We start from the raw sequence: 18,762 nt of genomic DNA, 5'->3' as shown, positions 1-18,762 counted from the left end.
AATTTTCCTTTGAAAGCACAAATTTCTGCCCTTTCTGTAATGTTTCAAAGTACTGGCAGATAAACGTTTATCTAAACCATCCTGAAGAATCTGAAGAATCCTAGGAATTCTAAAAGAATGACAGGAATAATCATGGGTAGAATACAATTAAATACCGTATTGTTCCGAGTATAGGCCGCACTTTTTTCCCCTAATGTAAGTATTTAAATCAGGGGTGCGGCCTATACTCGGGATGTTACAGTGAATGGTCCGTGTTGGGGTTGGGCGGAAGCGCTGTTCTCATTACAGGGAGGGGTTTGGGCACACAGACTGGGCTTCCTTGAGATTCTGCCTACCGAAGCTCCCGCACAAAACACTCCCAGACAGAATGGGCACCAAGGACGAGCCCCTACTCAAAGGAGCAGGAAAAATTAATCCTCCGCCCGACCCACCCGCAATGAGCACAACCCAGAGAGCACCACCGGAACTGTGTGACAGAGATCCACCGCACAGTGTCACAGAACAGATGTCCGACACGGTATATCCCCCAGCAACAACGTGGCCCACATCGATGTGCCCGACCCACCCGCAATGAGCAAATCCCGGAGAGCCCCACAAGGACAACCCCAACAGAGATCCACCGCACAGTGTCACAGAAGCAGATCTTCGGTATCTCCCCCAGCAACAACGTGGCCCAAATCGATATGCATAGGATGGGAGTGGGAGGAGCTGCTATGAGTTACTGTAATCGACTGTGACAGAGGAGGCAGCATGACAGGAGGGTGAGTCAGGATTAAGGTACACTAAAAATTGATCTTATTAAAGTCATCTAACTTCAATACTGTACCTACTACTAGTGAGAGGATTAAACTACAATAACCCCTTTAAAAATACCAAAAATCTCTATAACACACAGGATGGGAGTGGAAGGGACCCAGGGTGGGAGCTGCCTTATGTGTGTGTGCTGAGGGTGAGAAGAGTGAGTCTGGATTGGGTATGTATGATAAGTGGTGAGGAGGGGGATGTGAGTAGTGGGCACTGTGTGAAGGAAGGAGGCTGAGTGGGTTAAGAGGAGGCAGCCTGTGAAGGTTATGATGTGTGTGAAGGGGGAGGGTAAGGAAACTTATCTGTCAGGGAGGGAGGCTAAGAGATTAAGAGGGGTCTGTGTGTGAGGGAGATGGTGGGGCTGAAAAATTTAGTTTCTTTAAAATGGCACCAAACTTTAAGGGTGCGGCTTATAATCAGGAGCGGCCTATACTCGGAACAATACGGTATAAGCTTTCCAAACTTTGTGATAGATTTTTCTAGAAACAGGCTTGCGGGCCTGAATCATAGTGTTAATCATAGAGTCAGAGAATCCCCATTTCTATGCCATTAGAGACTTTAGATCTGTATGGAATTAGGGACCTTGAGACAGAAGGGCTGGCCTCAGAGGAAGAGGCCACGGTGGGCAAATGGACATTCAGACCAGTTCCACATACCAAATCCTGTGAGGCCACGCTGGGGCTTCCAGGATTACAAATGACTGTTCAATTTTGATTTTTGAAATTATTCTGGGAAGCAGGACCAGAGGGAGAAATATATAAGCAAGCAGGTGAGACCAGGGCATTGATAGAGCCACCAACCTCAGGATTCCTGGACCTTGTAAGGTACCTGGGAAGTTTGTTGTTCAAAATAGAGGCCATCAGATCTATTTCTAGTAGGCCCCATAGTTGTACAATCTGATAGAATACATTTTGGTGGAGAGACCACTCTCCTGGATGTAGAGATTGACGACTGAGGTTGAGTTGTCTACACCTGGGATGTGAATTACAGTTATAAGGCAAGAATTGGTTTCTGCCCAAGAAAGGATTTGAGATACCTCTATCATGGCTACAGAACTTCGAGTTCCCCTTTATGAGTGACATAGGTCACTGATGTGACATTGTCTGTCTGTCTGAAAATGGAGATAAGACTCCTTCTTCAAAAGAGGGCAAGTCCGAAGGGCCCTGAAGAGAGCACCAAGTTCCAAAATATTGATTGGTAACCTCTCCTCCCGAGGATTCCAAACTGTCAGAGTCCCCCAAAACTTGCATCTGTGGTGATTACAGAACAGGTTGGATGAGCAAAGGAAGCCCCCTGAAAAATAGAGTGGTGGTTTAACCACCAAGTCAGAGAAAGTTGCGTATTGTGATATATTATCTATCTATCATTTGTGATATTTGAGTATAATCCTTGCACTATTTGGCGCAGCATGCAACGTTGAAGAGGTCTTATATGAAAAGAAGCAAAAGGGAACGCATCCGATGCTGCAATCATAAGACCTAGTACTTCCATACACATAGCCACAAAGGGAATGATGGAGACTGAAGGTTTAGACAAGCTGAAACAAATTGTATTCGTCTCTTTTATGTTAGGGAAAGAGTCATGGACACAATCTATCTGGAAACCTAAAAAGGTGACAATTGTCTATGGAATCAAGGAACTCTTTGGTAAATTGATCCTCCAACCAAAAGTTTAGTTTGAGATTTTGCTAAATGAAAGATTAAGCTAGTACCAATTTCTCCTCCAAATAAGGAAATACTGCAATACCCTGCACTCTGATTACAGATAACAGGGAACCTTTGAAAATATCCTTGAAGCTGTTGCTAGGCCAAATGGGAGAGCAACAAACTGGTAATGCTTTTCCAGAAAGAGAGAAGTTTAGGAACTGGCAGTGTTCTGGGTGTATTGGAATATGAAGGTAAGCATCCTATAAATCTATTGTGGACATGAAGTGACCTTGTTGAACAAAAGGCACAACAGTCCTTATAGTTTTCATTTTGAAAGTTGTAATTCTTACAAATTTGTTTAGTGTTTTCTGAAATCATTTTCCTTCTTTGGTATAATGAAGATATATGAATAAAATCCCATCCCTTGTTCCAGTGAGGGATCTGGAACAATTACTACAATATGTTACAAGTCTGAGACAGATTTGAGAAGGGCCTGAGCTTTCACAGGATTGTATATGGGTGAGAAAAAAAATCTCCCAATATGAGGTCGTATTCTGAATCCAATTCGATATCCCTGGGAAATAATGTTTTGAATCCAGGGATTTTGGACAGATTCTAACCAAAATGTCTTGATTTTTTTTAATCTGTCCCCTATCAGTAGAACTGGGTTGGGGGCCATACCTTAATGAGGTCTTAGAGGCTGGATTAGATTTCTTATTCTACTTGGATTTATTCCAATTTGAAGTAGGTCTCCAGACTGAGCCAGAGGTTTTAGGAGAGAAGTCAGTTCTAGGGGCCTCCTGCGTGGGCAAAACTGGTGTAGACACAGTAGGAGATGATGTAGTATCATGTCTACGCCCCTCATCTGAGGAATCATCTTGGGCAATTTCATTATCTGTGGCAGTACTGTCCTTACTTTGTTTGGACGCTATGGCACAATTATCACACAATTTTGAATGGGGAGACACATTGGCTTTCATACATATAGAACATAGCTTATCCGAAGGCACAAACATGTTAAACAGGCTTGAACTTGTCAATAAAGCACAAAAACCGTTTTAAAACAAAACCGTTACTGTCTCTTTAAATTTTAAACAGAGCACACTTTATTACTGAATATGTGAAAAAGTATGAAGGAATCGTTCAAAATTTACCAAATTTTCACCACAGTGTCTTAAAGCATTAAAAGTATTGCATACCAATTTTCAGAGCTTTAACCCTTAAAATAACGGAACCGGAGCCGTTTACAAATTTAACCCCTATACAGTCCCAGCTACAGCCTTTACTGTGACCTAACCAAGCCCAGAGGGGAATACGATACCAAATGACGCCTTCTAGAAACTTTTCCAAGCACTTTCAGGTCCTCACACATGCATCTGCATGTCTTGCTCTCAAAAACAACTGTGCAGTAATGGCGCGAAAATGAGGCTCAGCCTACAACTGGGAAGGCCCTCCCTGACTGGAAAAGGTATCTAACATAGTGCCTGACGTTAAAAAACGTTCCCCAAGTTTATAAGTGTGAATTATCAGCATAAACATGTATAAAATGTCCAAATAAAGCAATCGATTTAGCCCATAAAAGTGTCTACCAGTTTTATAGCCCATATTAAGCCCTTTATTCTGTTTGAAACTAAGAAAATGGCTTACCGGTCCCCATGAGGGGAAATGACAGCCTTCCAGCATTACACAGTCTTGTTAGAAATATGGCTAGTCATACCTTAAGCAGAAAAGTCTGCTAACTGCTTCCCCCAACTGAAGTTACTTCATCTCAACAGTCCTATGTGGAAACAGCAATCGATTTTAGTTACTGTCTGCTAAAATCATCTTCCTCTCACAAACAGAAATCTTCATCCTTTTCTGTTTCAGAGTAAATAGTACATACCAGCACTATTTTAAAATAACAAACTCTTGATAGTAGAATAAAAAAACTACATTTAAACACCACATACTCTTAACCATCTCCGTGGAGATGTTGCCTGTGCAACGGCAAAGAGAATGACTGGGGTGGGCGGAGCCTAGGAGGGACTATATGGCCAGCTTTGCTGGGACTCTTTGCCATTTCCTGTTGGGGAAGAGATATTCCCACAAGTAAGGATGACGCCGTGGACCGGACACACCAATGTTGGAGAAATATGTGAACTAACACCCTCTAGTGGTGAAAAACTGTTAAAATGCAATCTGAAAAGAGGTGGCCTTCAAGGTCTAAGAAATTAGCATATGAAGCTTCTAGGTTAAGCTTTCAACTAAGAATACCAAGATAACAAAGCAAAATTGGTGATAAAAGTAAATTGGAAAATTGTTTAAAATTACATGCTCTATCTGAATCAGTCTAGTGGCCTAGACTGTCCCTTTAATGTCCAAAATACATCAAGGACAAGCTTTGCCTCAGTGTGGTAGTTTATCCTTCTTTGAAGCAAAAAATAATAATAAAGAAGAGCTGTAACTCTATCATCAACGCGTTTCTCCCACTTGCAGGGATTTTTCAAGATGAGTCTGCTATGGTCACAGCCTTCCTTTATACATCAAGCTGGACTCCTTATTGGTCAACCTGAGTTAATTAGTGAAGCATATGGTTTCTATGCAAATGAAGTGATATTGGCAACAGTATGGGCAACCTTGTGTAGCCATCATTGCTACTGATAAAATGTAACAATTTACATAAAAAAAGAAACAAGTGCATTTTTAAAAATTAATAAATAAAGTGACACCGCTTTCCAATATTGTATAGCAGCTGATGATCTTAAAGAAATTGTGATGTATTTACCAAACGTTGTGTAACAAGTGAAATTATACAGATCATCTGACATATACTGCTAAAAGCAGTTAACTGTGAATGGATACTAATAGCGGACCTTATCCGCTAACATGTATAACTTAATCATTATTAGTGAAAAAAAAAAGAAAAAAAAAAGAATAAACAATATAAAAGATAATTTCAGTGAGTGATTTTTTAATCTAGTACAAACGGTGAGATATCTAGCTCTGAGTTTAAACCAGCAGGATATAGTGTGTCATACTTATATATGTATTCTGCTTCTTTTATACTTAGAACTTTGTCTATATCCCCTCCCCTCCAGTTACATTTTACATGTTTTATTCCCCAATATTTCAGATCCTTTATTCTCCCGTTATGGACCTCTTTAAAATGTTTGTAGAGTCTGGTGTCTTCTCTTTTTTCTCTATACAGAGAAGGTGCTCCCTAATTCTGTCTCTTATCATCCTTTTGGTTTCCCCAAAATATATTAGATTGCAAGTACACTGTGGTATGAATATAACCCCTTTAGTTGTACATCTGATAAGATCTTTTATTGGAAATATTTCTCCTGTCGGGGGGATTTCACTACACAACGTTTGGTAAATACATCACAATTTCTTTAAGATCATCAGCTGCTATACAATATTGGAAAGCGGTGTCACTTTATTTATTAATTTTTAAAAATGCACTTGTTTCTTATATATGTATGTATCTTTTTTATGTAAATTGTTACATTTTATCAATAGCAATGATGGCTACACAAGGTTGCCCATACTGTTGCCAATATCACTTAATTTGCATAGAAACCATATGCTTCACTAATTAACTCAGGTTGACCAATAAGGAGTCCAGCTTGATGTATAAAGGAAGGCTGTGACCATAGCAGACTCATCTTGAAAAAGCCCTGCAAGAGGGAGAAATGCGTTGATGATAGAGTTACAGCTCTTCTTTATTATTATTTTTTGCTTCAAAGAAGGATAAACTACCACACTGAGGCAAAGATTGTCCTTGATGTATTTTGGAGATTAAGCTCTTGAAAACAGAGTCTAAATCAGCCACAGAAGATCCTTAACCCGCAAAGATTACTTTCAAGGCTGCTACAAGGCCCCAACATAAAGTCGATATTGCCATTTGATTATTATAGGTATCCTGCGTGCAACTCGCACTAAGAGCGGATACTTTACTGCCTTTTCTTTCTGCAGTAGAAATGGCCGCTATTCCTCCGCTACAAGGACGGTCCTGACCAATAGGATCCCTGAATTGAAGACAGCGCCCACGTTCTGTGACGTCATCAGTCACGCACGCGCCTCTACAGAGGTGAAGCCCTGGAAACTGTTTGAGTCGGAACAGTATTCAGAAGAAAAGGTAATACACATCCAGTTATTACCAGAGCTTGGGATCAAGTTATTAGTGACTTACCACTGGGGGCTCTTATAATTATCTGAAGTCTGGTTATAATCCATATCAGAGACTTTGTTTCCCTGTGGTGGCAACCATCCATATGCTTTCTTATTTTTAGCCTTTTTATATATCGGAGACGTACGATTTTAACATAAATCTATGGTTATTTTTTTCAATTTGTCTAATTTTTAATTTGTTTAATTTTAAATAAATTTGGCATAGCCACGCATCTATACACCTTAAGCTTGAGCGCTCCTCCATATACATTTTTTCTTGCTAATTTGCTCTTTTCCTATTGTGAGGGACTATAGGTTTGGGGGAGTTTGGTGTTTCTCCTGTGCACATTTCTTTCCATATGTATTTACCTTTCATTCCTATAGGCTGACATTTTCAAATCAGCCAATAGGACGATCGCATGAAGAGGATCCTCCATGCTGGATGTCTCTGCAGTCATAGTTCTTGCCCCGAGACGCGCCGCCTTCACTCTGGATGAAGAAAGATGTCCCAGCGCTGGATGAAGATGGAGCCATCTGGAAAAAGACCTTCACTGCCGGACTTCAGGAATTGTGAGTACCTATTTTGGGGTTAGAAATAGTTTTTTTTTGGGTTGGTTTTTATTTTTTAGATTAGGGCTTTTTTATTTTAATGGTCAGCAAAAAAGCTGATTGCCCTTTTAAGGGCAATGCCCATACAAATGCCCCTTTAGGGGCAATGGGTAGCTTAGGTTTTTTTATTTGGGGGGGTTGGGTGGGCGGGGGTTTTTACTTTTAGGGGGTAATTGCAATTTTTAAAAGTAAGAGACTTGATCACTTTCGGGAAATGCCCAACAAAAGGTCTTTTTAAGGGCTATTGGCAGTTTAGTGTTAGAGGGTGTTTTTATTTTGGGGTGGCTTTTTTGTTTTTATAGGGGTATTAGATTAGGCTTAATTTTTTTTATTTTGGATAATTTGGTTTATTGTCTTTTGTAATCTTAGATTTTTTTATTTTTGGTAATATTAGATTATTTTTTTTATGTAATCTTAGGTTTCTTTTTTTATTTTTATTGTAATGTTAGTTTTTTATTTTAATAGGAAGTTCGGATATTTTTATTTTGCCAATTATTTTTTTTTAGGGAGATAGTCTTTATTTTCGGTAATGGTAGTTTATTTGGGGTTAAGTTGGGAGGTGCTAGATTAGAGGGCTTAGTGATTAGATTGATACTTTGCGTTGTGGGGGGGGGGGGTTTGGCCGTTTAGGGGTTAATAGTGTAATTAGGTAGTTGGCAGTGGGGGAGGTTGGCGGTTTAGGGGTTAATAGTGTAATTAGGAAGTTGGCATTGTGGGGGGTTGGCGGTTTAGGGGTTAATAATTTAATTATTTTATTTACGTTGTGGGTGAATGGCGGATTAGGGTTTAATCCCTTTATTAGGTAGATTGCCATGTGGGGGTTTGCATTTTAGTGGTTAATAACTGTATTGGGTAGATTGCAATGTGGGAGTATGGCGGTTAAGAGGTTAATACACTTTATTGTTCGTTTTTGCAGAACAAATCAGCACAAACGCAGCACAAACAAATGGCATATTTGTTTTTAAAATGTAATAACATGGGGTGCAAAGTGGGCGGAGTTTCAGCAAATATAATGCGCAATATCTCAGAAACTAAACCGGTACAAATGTTCGTTTTTGCAGCACAAATCAGCAAAAACACAGCACAAACAAATGGTATATTTGTTTTTAAAATTTAATAACATGGGGTGCAAAGTGGCCGGAGTTACATAAAAAAATAATGCGCAATATCAAAACCAAACCAGCACAAATGTTAGTTTTTGCAGCACAAATGAATGGTATATTTTTATTCAGTTTTTACAAACATGGGGTGCCAACTTCACATAGGTGAGTATTATCCCTGTACACTGACAAAGCATACAAATATGGAGAGGCCTCCTGTGAAAACGAGCAAACGGAATTGTATCTGAAGCTGTAATCATGAGCCTCAGAACAGCCATACAAAGAGCAAAAGGAAAGAGAGAGAGACTGAAGGACACGCTGACACCAATTTAACCTTATTTGCTCTGTTAGATAAAGACTAATATAGACAGAATCTATTTAAAAATGTGTGCTAACACAACATGCGTAATTCCGCCAAAGGTGCGTAAAAGTAGACTAAATAGAAGTGTGCGTTTTGTACGTGCGCTATTCCGATGGACAAAAAATCAGACTAAGCGTGCCAATAACTGGACGTGTGCAAAACAGCAAGGGGAATAATAAATTGATTCTGTCCCAGGGCCATATATACCTATATATATATATATATATATATATATATATATATATATATATATGAAATAAATGCCCATAATAACGCCATAGTGTGTCTAAATGTTAAAAATATATAGACACTCATCCACCAGCAAACAACCAGTACACAGGTAAACCAGTACTGAAACATGTCAGCAGAGGTTATGGAATAGGATTATATTGTAGAATCCTTGGAAGGAGGCAAAAGACCAATTATGGAGGGTCTGTGACAGATTTCCCATGAGGTGAAAAAGGAGCCACAAACTATACCCTATATAGATCCTCCTGTACCTTTGAGGGGAAACCGGGCCTCAATATAGACTGAGTACCCCTCTCAGTGAAGAATAAAAATGCACATCTTCATTCATTCATTCATTCATTCATTCAGGGGTTTTATAGAGCTACTGGGGGTTGGGAATCTTTGCCTCCTTCTAGTGGTAAGGAAGAGTAATTCCCAGGAGTAATGGATTGTGGACTCTTACCACCTGTATGAAAGAAATACAGATTCTAACCAAAGGATGAGCTTTTAGAATTATACCAATGAAAAACTTCTTTGCAAAAACTTATGCATTACAATAATCAACATATTTTTATGAAAACACAATAATTCAAAGTATTCCTCTAACAACCATATATTATTTTTAACATTATCTTTAAAGACATTGATAAATGTAAATGCTTTAATCACTCCAAATTTTGAATACACGTAATTTTACATAAGTAGTATTTGTTTCTAGTGGACTTTAATATTTTAAAGAGTTAATACTATTTATACCATAGTCAAAATCCTGTTTTGAAATCTTCAGAGAAATGAGCAGTCTTGTTTTTACGGTTCAAAAATAAATTGCTAGCGTGGTCCACTAGTCATTGAGCTATACTTAAAATATTATGAAAGTCATGCAAAGGACATAATCTCTCTGCTGTGCTAGTTTATTTTCTTTTTTCCTCTAAGACCTTGTGTCTTTCACTGTATTGAATGACTGATAAAGGACAACGACAGGGGACACAGATAAGCCAGTCAAACCACAACTGAATTTCCAGTCCAATGTCACTTTATACTGATAAGGTACAATCATTATTTCTGTAGGCACATCTAACACGCTGGGATTTGCTGTGTTTAGGTTTTTTTATAGTTCAAAAACACAATGCTTCAGGGACAATATTTACATACCTTTGTGCAGCGGCTGGGGCATTGTTAACACCTGAATGAGTAAAAGGGACGTAACATCACGGAAAAGAAGTGGGACCTCTGGCCGCTCTTCATTACTTGCCCTATGTAAACAACAATATGAACCAAGTTAAAATTTGTATATTCGAAACTTTTCCTTATACATTAATAATTGAAAAAGTCTAATATCTGAAAGCTACACAGACAACTGCTTTGCATGTGGTGGCTTTATTTTACACTGCCTAATGTTAGGAGTTTTGCAGCTGCCTGTGAGTATCTATGGCCATGAGTTTTACAGTAACAATAGATGCGTACCTAGTCCATTTTGAGAGTGCAGTCCATTTCCATGTTTTGCATGTGTCTAGGGAAATCACAAAGGCATGTGTCAACCTTGTTTGGATCTTAGTTTGTTTGAAAGCATGCATTGTGTGTGGCTGTAGGTTGGGGGCCCAGGGAGGAAGAGACCTTGACGTGGTCCTGTGCTTAAACTATTTGACCAAATTCTGTAACTAACTCTTCCATTTTTATTTAAATTTAACTGTGTGCTTGAAAGAGAGAGCCAGACTTTCTATGTGTATTGTGTATGTATGTATATGTGTGTGTCAGTATTCAAGGCTGTGGAATTTACAGTGTACCCTGTCCAGTTTGAGTGTGCGGTCAATTCCTGTGTTATACACACACACACATATATATATATATATATATATATATATATATATATATATATATATATAGTATATATATATATATATATATATATATATATTAAAAAAAGCACTCACTCACTAAAAGCTAATAGGAGCAAGGTGCAAAATATAATGTATAGATTGCAAGGATAATCACACTATCTGGATTTAAAGTCACATGAATACGTAAAACGACGCATTAAAGTTTTCCTTTGAATTTAAATCCAGATCTCATAGACTCTTACCACCATGTAAGAAATGAATCTGTCAAGTAATCATACATTATGTTTTCTTTCATACAGGTGGTAAGAGTCCCTGATCCATTACTCCTGGGAAACAAAACCGAAGCTGTGGAGAGTCCATGAGTATTGAAAAAAGTAGGGTGAGATAAAAAAAACAACAACATTTTTTCCTTAAGGAAACTATATCCACAACCCTCCAAAAGAAGAAGAGATTATCTTTTAAAAAGAACACATAAAACAACCAACAGGAAAAATAATGCTAATAAACTTTTTGCCAAAAGCTGCCACAGGAGGCGGAGGTGGAGGCTATCCCACCTCCAAGTATGTCAATAAAAACATATGCTCCAAGCAAAAAACAAGAGAAAGCACTTGCTCACCGACCCTAAATAAAATCAAGAAAGTGAACAAACCAAAGTTTGTCTAAAAATTTCAGTAGCCGAAACATAGACCTACAAGGTTCTGACAATAACCAAAATGAGAGGAAACCTCTCAAAATAATATATAATAGAACACAAAGAAAAAACAACAAACTCCATAAAACTACCTTAATCTAAAAAAGAAAAGATAACTCTTCTAACAGAAGAGATGGCCAAAGGGAACAAAAACTTACAAAAAAGAAAGCTTAAAAACTACCCTATGCATAGGTTTAAATGGTGGAGCCTGCAAAACATCAACATCAAAACCAGACCTCAAGATTGAGAGATTGGTATAAGAAGCTGAATATGTGGCAAAAACCAATGATTATTAGAAATCTTCCTAATAAAAAAAACTGAAATGAGCAGAAAACCGTCCTTTCAATAGACAATGAAAAGATGAGCCCTTATCATATCCAACCCTTAGCATCCACAAACTCTGCCTGACAATTCCCTGACCTTGCATGGAACCTAGTAAGTTTAGACGAGAGGCTAACAGATGTATCTCTGGGAGACCTCAAAAACTATAATCTGATTGAAAACAGCATCCTGGTAGAGAGACCATACACCTGAACGAAGAAACTGCCAACTAAGAAAACAAAGACAACAACTGGCTTGCGAACTGCAAGTTTCCCCCTAATTATTTATATAAGCCATCACAAAATCAATGTCTGATAGAAATAGGAAATAGCAAACAGAGGCCAACTCTGAAGAGCCCTGAAAAAAAGTACACAGTTCAAGAATATTTACTGGCAACCCCATGCCTCCTGGGGAATCCGAACCCCTTGTACTCTCAGACAATGCCAGACCGCCCACCATCTAAAAAAAAAACATAGTGCAAGAAGAACAAGCAAAAGAAAACCTCTGCAAAATGAGCCAATGATTCAGCCATCAAGACAGGTACAAACCTGTTCTGAAAACCAGACCAAAATTCCTGAGGAAGATCTCTGAATCACAGGCAAAGCAAACAAAGCGAAAAAAGATCTTATGGAAAATGTACAAACACAGAGATGCATTAGAAGCTACAATCAAAAATCCAAATACCCCCAAATACAAAAAACAATTGAGGGAAAAATGGAGACTGAAGAATTAAGCAAGCTAAAACTAACTTTAGCCTTCTCTAATCAGACAGAGAAATTCTCATAGATATTGAATGGATATTGAATCCATATGACATCCCAGAAAGTAACATTGGTCTGAAGAATTAAGGAACACCTTGGAAAAAAGATCTTCCAACCATGCAGTTGAAGAAACAACAACAAACTGCTTAAGACAGAATCTGTTAAATAAAGATAAGAACCAGACAAAGAAACACTGCAACACCATGTTCTGTTTTAGACAAAAGGGCACCCGTAATCTAGAAAAAAATCTAGAAACTGAAGCATGACCAAATGATAAAGCAATAAACTCTAAATGCTTGTTCAAAAACGTAGATCTCAGAAATTGATAATGTTCCTAGTTGGAAGGAACATAGAAATAAATATCCTGTATTCAAACAATGGAACTGGAATAACCACAAGCAAAATTAGAAATAAGGGAGCATGTCCTGGCCAGTAAGGCCCAATCCAAACATAAATTGGCTTCTAGATATAGCCAGATAAAACTAGTTTATTAAAGAAAAAAAGTTTATAGGTCCCAAAGGAACTAAAAATGATTAGAAGCTTAGATTTCCCAGAAAGGAAGGGGATACAAGTTCAGATTAAAAACTCCAAAATAGCAGACCAACCATAAAATTCTTAAAAAAAGTCTGCCAAGGACATTTTTCTGACAATAATATAAATAATGAAAGAAACAGCCACACAAATAAAAGGATTAGCACAATAAGAAATACCAAAATGTCAAAATAATGCTACAAGCGGCATCAACAAAAAACTGCTCAGAAAGACGATACTAAACTAAACTAAAACAGGAGAAACATTAGCAACAAGGCTAGCTGATCAAAATAAAAAAAACAATCTGCTTCCAGAAAAGTCCTTCTATATAAGGACTCCAACCTTAAATACAAACGTAAAACACTAAGTCAAAGTGAAATTAAGACCTTGCAAAAGGATAAAAATAATTACGTGACCTAGACCATTCCCTGGAAACCTTCGACAAAACAGAAACAGTGACAGGGAATAAAACCTCAGGGTATTAAACCACAGCTATATTATAAACAAATAGAGAGCACAACCTCCACAGTCTTAGAAATCTAAACCCCTAAGGGAAAAAAAATGCCTTAAAAAAAAAAAAAAAGGACAAATTATATTAAAAATCAGAAGAAAAAAAATCTGAACATCAGAGGAAACTAACTTCTAAAGAAACATCAGAAATAACATAAGTAAAAGGTAAATTCTTAAACAACCTTTTATGTTCACATGAAGGCTGAAGAGCTGCCTGCATATTTTTTTTAAAAAAATGTGAAGATTTCTTTTATTTCAAGAGCAAAGTCTTGTTGAATTTTACTATAAGGAACAAACAAAGGAAGAAGTAATACTCACAGAAGCAAAATTAGGTTTGAACGTATTAACATAATTAAACATTAAAATATGCTAAAGCAGATACCTCAATTTAGCAATAAACAATAAACATTGGAAGGAAAGTGTTCAAATAACCCAGCTTCTAAAACAGGTTCAGAACAGAATCAGAAAGCTCCATTATAGCATAAAACTAGACAACTAGAAAAATGCATAAAACGTAAAATCCCAAAATAAATAAAGCTCATGAGGATAAGGATATGGAAGGCTGCATACAATAAACATCTTAAACAATAGCTTCCCAAGAATAAATTAGGGGCAGTATCAGAAGACTCCATTATAGGAGTAATGTGATATAAAATTATATATCCCCAAAGAGAGAATTCTCTAAGGGAAAGATAAATGTAGGGACATAAACCGAAAAACTCAATTTAAGCACAAAACTACAAAAAGTAGTTAAGTATAAAAAAATAAATCCCTATAACAAAGTACTTTTGAAAGCAAGAACAGTATTAACTTGGTCCGAATACATCAGAACATAAAAACAAGTAAAAGATAAATATGCTGGGAGAGCTACCTCAGCTTGCTTATAACAACACATTTAACATTGGTAGTAAAAGTCTTCAGATCTTTAGCTTCCAAAGTAGGACAGATTCAGAAGTTACCATAATAAAATTATAAAAAATATCCCCAAAAGAAAGAGCTGTAAAAGAGAGTAATTACATTACCCTGCCTAAGAAACCTTCACTAAAAAAATGGCACCAATTATAGTTCTAAACAGAGGCCCATAAGTAAGTGGAAAATGCGCTAAAACAAACTCACCCACGAGTGTTTCTGAGGGGGCAACAAATATAAATTAAAAACAAAGTCTATGTGCTAAAACGCCAATGAGCTCTTGAAATGATTGAGGGGTAAAATAATAATGATCTGTTCCATAATCTTGCCCAAATATAAGGATAACCCCTTCCTGCTGTTAGGGCATTCTATGCCGTCCTAACGGTTTCCGTGTTTTGCTCTCCATCCTTTGCCTCCCGAGTGCTTGATATGGTTGGGGGATATGCCTGGCACCTCAGACAGTCCCTCAGGATTCAATCCGTGCTCAGGAGTATCATCAATCTGCCACTGCAACTTGGAGTGAAACCGTCTCTGCTTCATCTGATAGCGCAATTGTTGCGGCATCAGATATAGAGCCCATGAGTGTTGCATCCCATTGACATAACTGAGATTTAAAAATTGTGGGCCCTGAATTTGGTAATGGGCATTGTGAAGAAACCCAGCATACATTCCTCCTGGAACCAGAATCCCATCCTGGCTACCCCTCTTTTTCCAGGGATTATGAAGAGGGATATATATTAACAGTTGCTGCAGTTTCTTCATTTTAATGATAATGTCCTGTGCCCCCCAGAAATTACCCCTTGCGTGACAGGTTATATAAAACAAAGCCCCTTAATAAACCATCTGTCCCAAAATATTTTAGAAATTTACACCCCTGGCCAGGACATTTGTATTGATGAGTCCCTTATGAAATTTAAGGGGAGATTGCTATTCAAGCAATATATCCCATCCAAGTGTTTCTGCTATGGTGTCAAATTTTATAAACTGTTCGAATGCAGTACAGGGTATACCTTTGGATATTGCATTTATCAGGGTAAAGATATTAACTTAGATCCACATGGCTGCCATTATTCAATTGACACAAATGGGAAAATTGTATAGGATCTCCTACTACCGTTGCTAAACAAAGGGTACCCTTTATGGCTGGATAACTTTAATATCAGCACAGAGCTGTTCAAATTTTAAAATCGTACAGGTTTTCCCCAGAAGCCGACATATAGAAAGAAATGTAGTGGCACAACGTCAGCTTTATGCCACAATGAGCTACTGGCCCTTCGGTACACTGATAAAAAAAGAAGTGCTCATGCTCTTCACAATGCAAGATGAAACTACAGTTAGGATCATGACAAAAAAAAGAAGGGACAACAATTTCTCTGCTTTAGTTATCTGAAGAAACAACTTAAGGCAAAAGGTCAAAAGTAGTATGTACAACTGATGAAAAACAAGATAAGAACGCTCACAAGAAATAACAGACAACTATGAAACTCTTGTACCAGAAGAGAGACAAAAGGAATAAAACCTTCCAAAATAGCAGTTTAATATGAACCTTATGCTAAGATTCAAAAGGAGGAGCCTGCAAAACCCTTACCACCAGGTTAAAGGGACACTGAACCCAATTTTTTTCTTTTGTGATTTAGATAGAGCATGCAATTTTAAGCAACTTTCTAATTTACTCCTATTATCAATTTTTCTTCATTCTCTTGTTATCTTTATTTGAAAAAGAAGACATCTAAGCTTTTTTCTTGGTTCAGAACTCTGGACAGCACTTTTTGATTGGTGGATGAATTTATCCACCAATCAGCAAGGACAACCCAGGTTGCTCACCAAAAATGGGCCGGCATCTAAACTTACATTCTTGCATTTCAAATAAAGATACCAAGAGAATAAAGAAAATGTGATAATAGGAGTAAATTAGAAAGTTGCTTAAAATGTCATGCTCTATCTGAATCACAAAATAAAAAAATTTGGGTTCAGTGTCCCTTTAAGATACAATGGAGGAGAAAATGACTTGATCACAAGCTTAATATGAGCCAAAAGAGATTTACTGATGAAAAAAACAACCTTTGCAAAGAAGATCCACCCTTAGAGGAAGAGGCCAGGGTGGCTGAAGAGGCAGAAATTAAATAATAACTGGCCCAAGAGAGAATTAAAAAAACTTCCCTCATGGCTAAAGGACTGCGAGCCCCCCTTGATGATTGACATAAGCCACGGCTGTGACAATATCTAATTTTAACTGTAAAAAAGAATCACCTCTCAGTACAGGCCAAGCTTGAAAAGCTGTGAAAATTGCACAAAGTTCTAAGAATTTTTTAGGCAACTTTGACTCCCAAGGAGCCCAAACTCCTTGCACTGTCAGAGGCCCCCAAACAGCTTCCCATCCACAGACAGACTTGCATCTGTAGTGATCACAGACCAAATAGAAAGCGTAAATAAACCCCCCTGCAGAATAGGCTTATGATTCAGCCACAAAGAGAGATCATCTTGTTCTTAAATCTAGATAAATCTTCTGAGACAACAAAGTATGATCCCTGCACCACTGGCGTAGCATACAAAGCTAGAGTAGTCTCATATGAAAACAAGCAAACTGAATAGCATACAAAGCTGCAATTATAGGACTTAGAACCTCCATACAAAGAGCAACAGTAGGAATCTGAAGGGACTGAAAATTCTGAGGGACGAAATCAACTTTAATCTTCTTTAATCTGCTAATTGGTGACTAAATTTAGACACCAATCAGCAAGCGCTACCCAGGTACTGAACTAAAAATGGGCCGGCTCCCAAGCTTACATTCAAATAAAGATACCAAGAGAACAAAGACAATTAAATAATAGGAGTAAATTATAAAGTTGCTTAAAATTGCATGCTCTATCTAAATCATGAAAGTTTAATTTGGACTAGACTTTTCCTTTAATAAACTTTTTTATGCAAGGAGCGATTTGAGATGGACCTTCCTATAATGAACAAACAGAAAGAGCAATAACACCTTTGGATGCAAGTACAGCATTAGATTGATCTGAATGCATCAAAACATTAAGAAATTAAGACATGTATCACATAAGTATAAAGGAGGGGATACCTCAGCCTGTTTGCCACAAACACACTTAAAGGGACAGTCAACACCAGAATTATTTGATGTTTTAAAAGATAGATAATCCCTTAAATTACCCATTCCCCAGTTTTGCATAACCAACACAGTTATAATAATACACGTTTTACCTCTGTAATTACCTTGCATCTAAGCCTCAGCAGACTTCCCCCTTATTTCAGTTCTTTTGACAGATTTGCATTTTAGCCAATCAATGCTCACTCTACGGTAAATTCATGTACATGAGATCAATGTTATCTATATGAAACACAACCTTAATCCCTCTAGTGGTGAAAAACTGTCAAAATAAATTTAGATTAGAGGCGGCCTTCAAGGTCTAAGAAATTAGCATATGAACCTCCTTGGTTTAGCTTTTAACTAAGAATTGGTGATAAAAGTAAATTGGAAAGTTGTTTAAAATTACATGCCCTATTTGAATCATTTAAGTTTTTTCTGGACTTGACTGTCCCTTTAATATAGGAGTCAAGGTGTTCAGCAATTTCAGCTTCCAAAGGAAGATTAGTGACAAATTCAGAAAATTCTATAGTGAAAAACACAGAGAAATAACCCCAAATAACAAATGAGCTCATAGGGAATCAGAATAATACACCCCCTCCTGAGATCACAACTGTAGCTAGACGCGCAAAAAAATAAATACAATTTAAATTGAAAAGTAACAACAAAAATCGCCAAAACAAGTGCACACATACACGCAACCGTGCATACCCACACACCGATGTGAGCACACATACAGCCAAGAAACACAAAAGGTACTAAAAATTTTAGTTTTGATGTGTTTACAAAAAATCCTGATAAATAATACCCAGGAGTTTTAACCCATAAGAGAGCCCCTTATATATGGGGTGCGCACGAATCTGAACCAAGGATATATATAATTAGTATATATAAAATGCAAATTGTATGTTTTAAACAAGTGTTTACATTGTTAAAATAAGCAATAAAAGTCACTTACCTAAAACACTCTACTACTATGCTTGATAGCAGGAAAAAAACTATACTGAAAACATATCAGCATTGGACACGCTATAGGAGTTAACTGACCCAATTGGTAGAATAGTGACTTCAAATTTCATAAGAAAGAAAAAATAAGGCACACTCCAAACTCCTTAAACTTCCCTCTTGACAAACACTGCACTCTGAGGGCAAATGGGCCTAAACTCAGTCTGAGAACCGCTCTTAACAAAGAAGTCATCTG

At 37.5% G+C, this 18,762-nt stretch overlaps 1 protein-coding gene across 1 annotated transcript in view; it reads right to left on the bottom strand.

Annotated features, from left to right (window-relative positions):
- UBR3 (ubiquitin protein ligase E3 component n-recognin 3) overlaps positions 1-18,762 on the bottom strand; it is a 1,090,259-nt gene that overhangs the window by 158,596 nt on the left and 912,901 nt on the right. The window contains 1 exon segment of the mRNA XM_053698420.1: positions 10,053-10,153. Coding sequence (XP_053554395.1) covers positions 10,053-10,153 — 101 coding nt within the window.

Source organism: Bombina bombina, chromosome 1 (assembly GCF_027579735.1).
Source record: "Bombina bombina isolate aBomBom1 chromosome 1, aBomBom1.pri, whole genome shotgun sequence".
Classification (NCBI taxonomy): Eukaryota; Metazoa; Chordata; class Amphibia; order Anura; family Bombinatoridae; genus Bombina; species Bombina bombina.
Note: the sequence above shows the minus strand (reverse complement) of the source record. Positions and strands in the feature narration are given on the sequence as shown.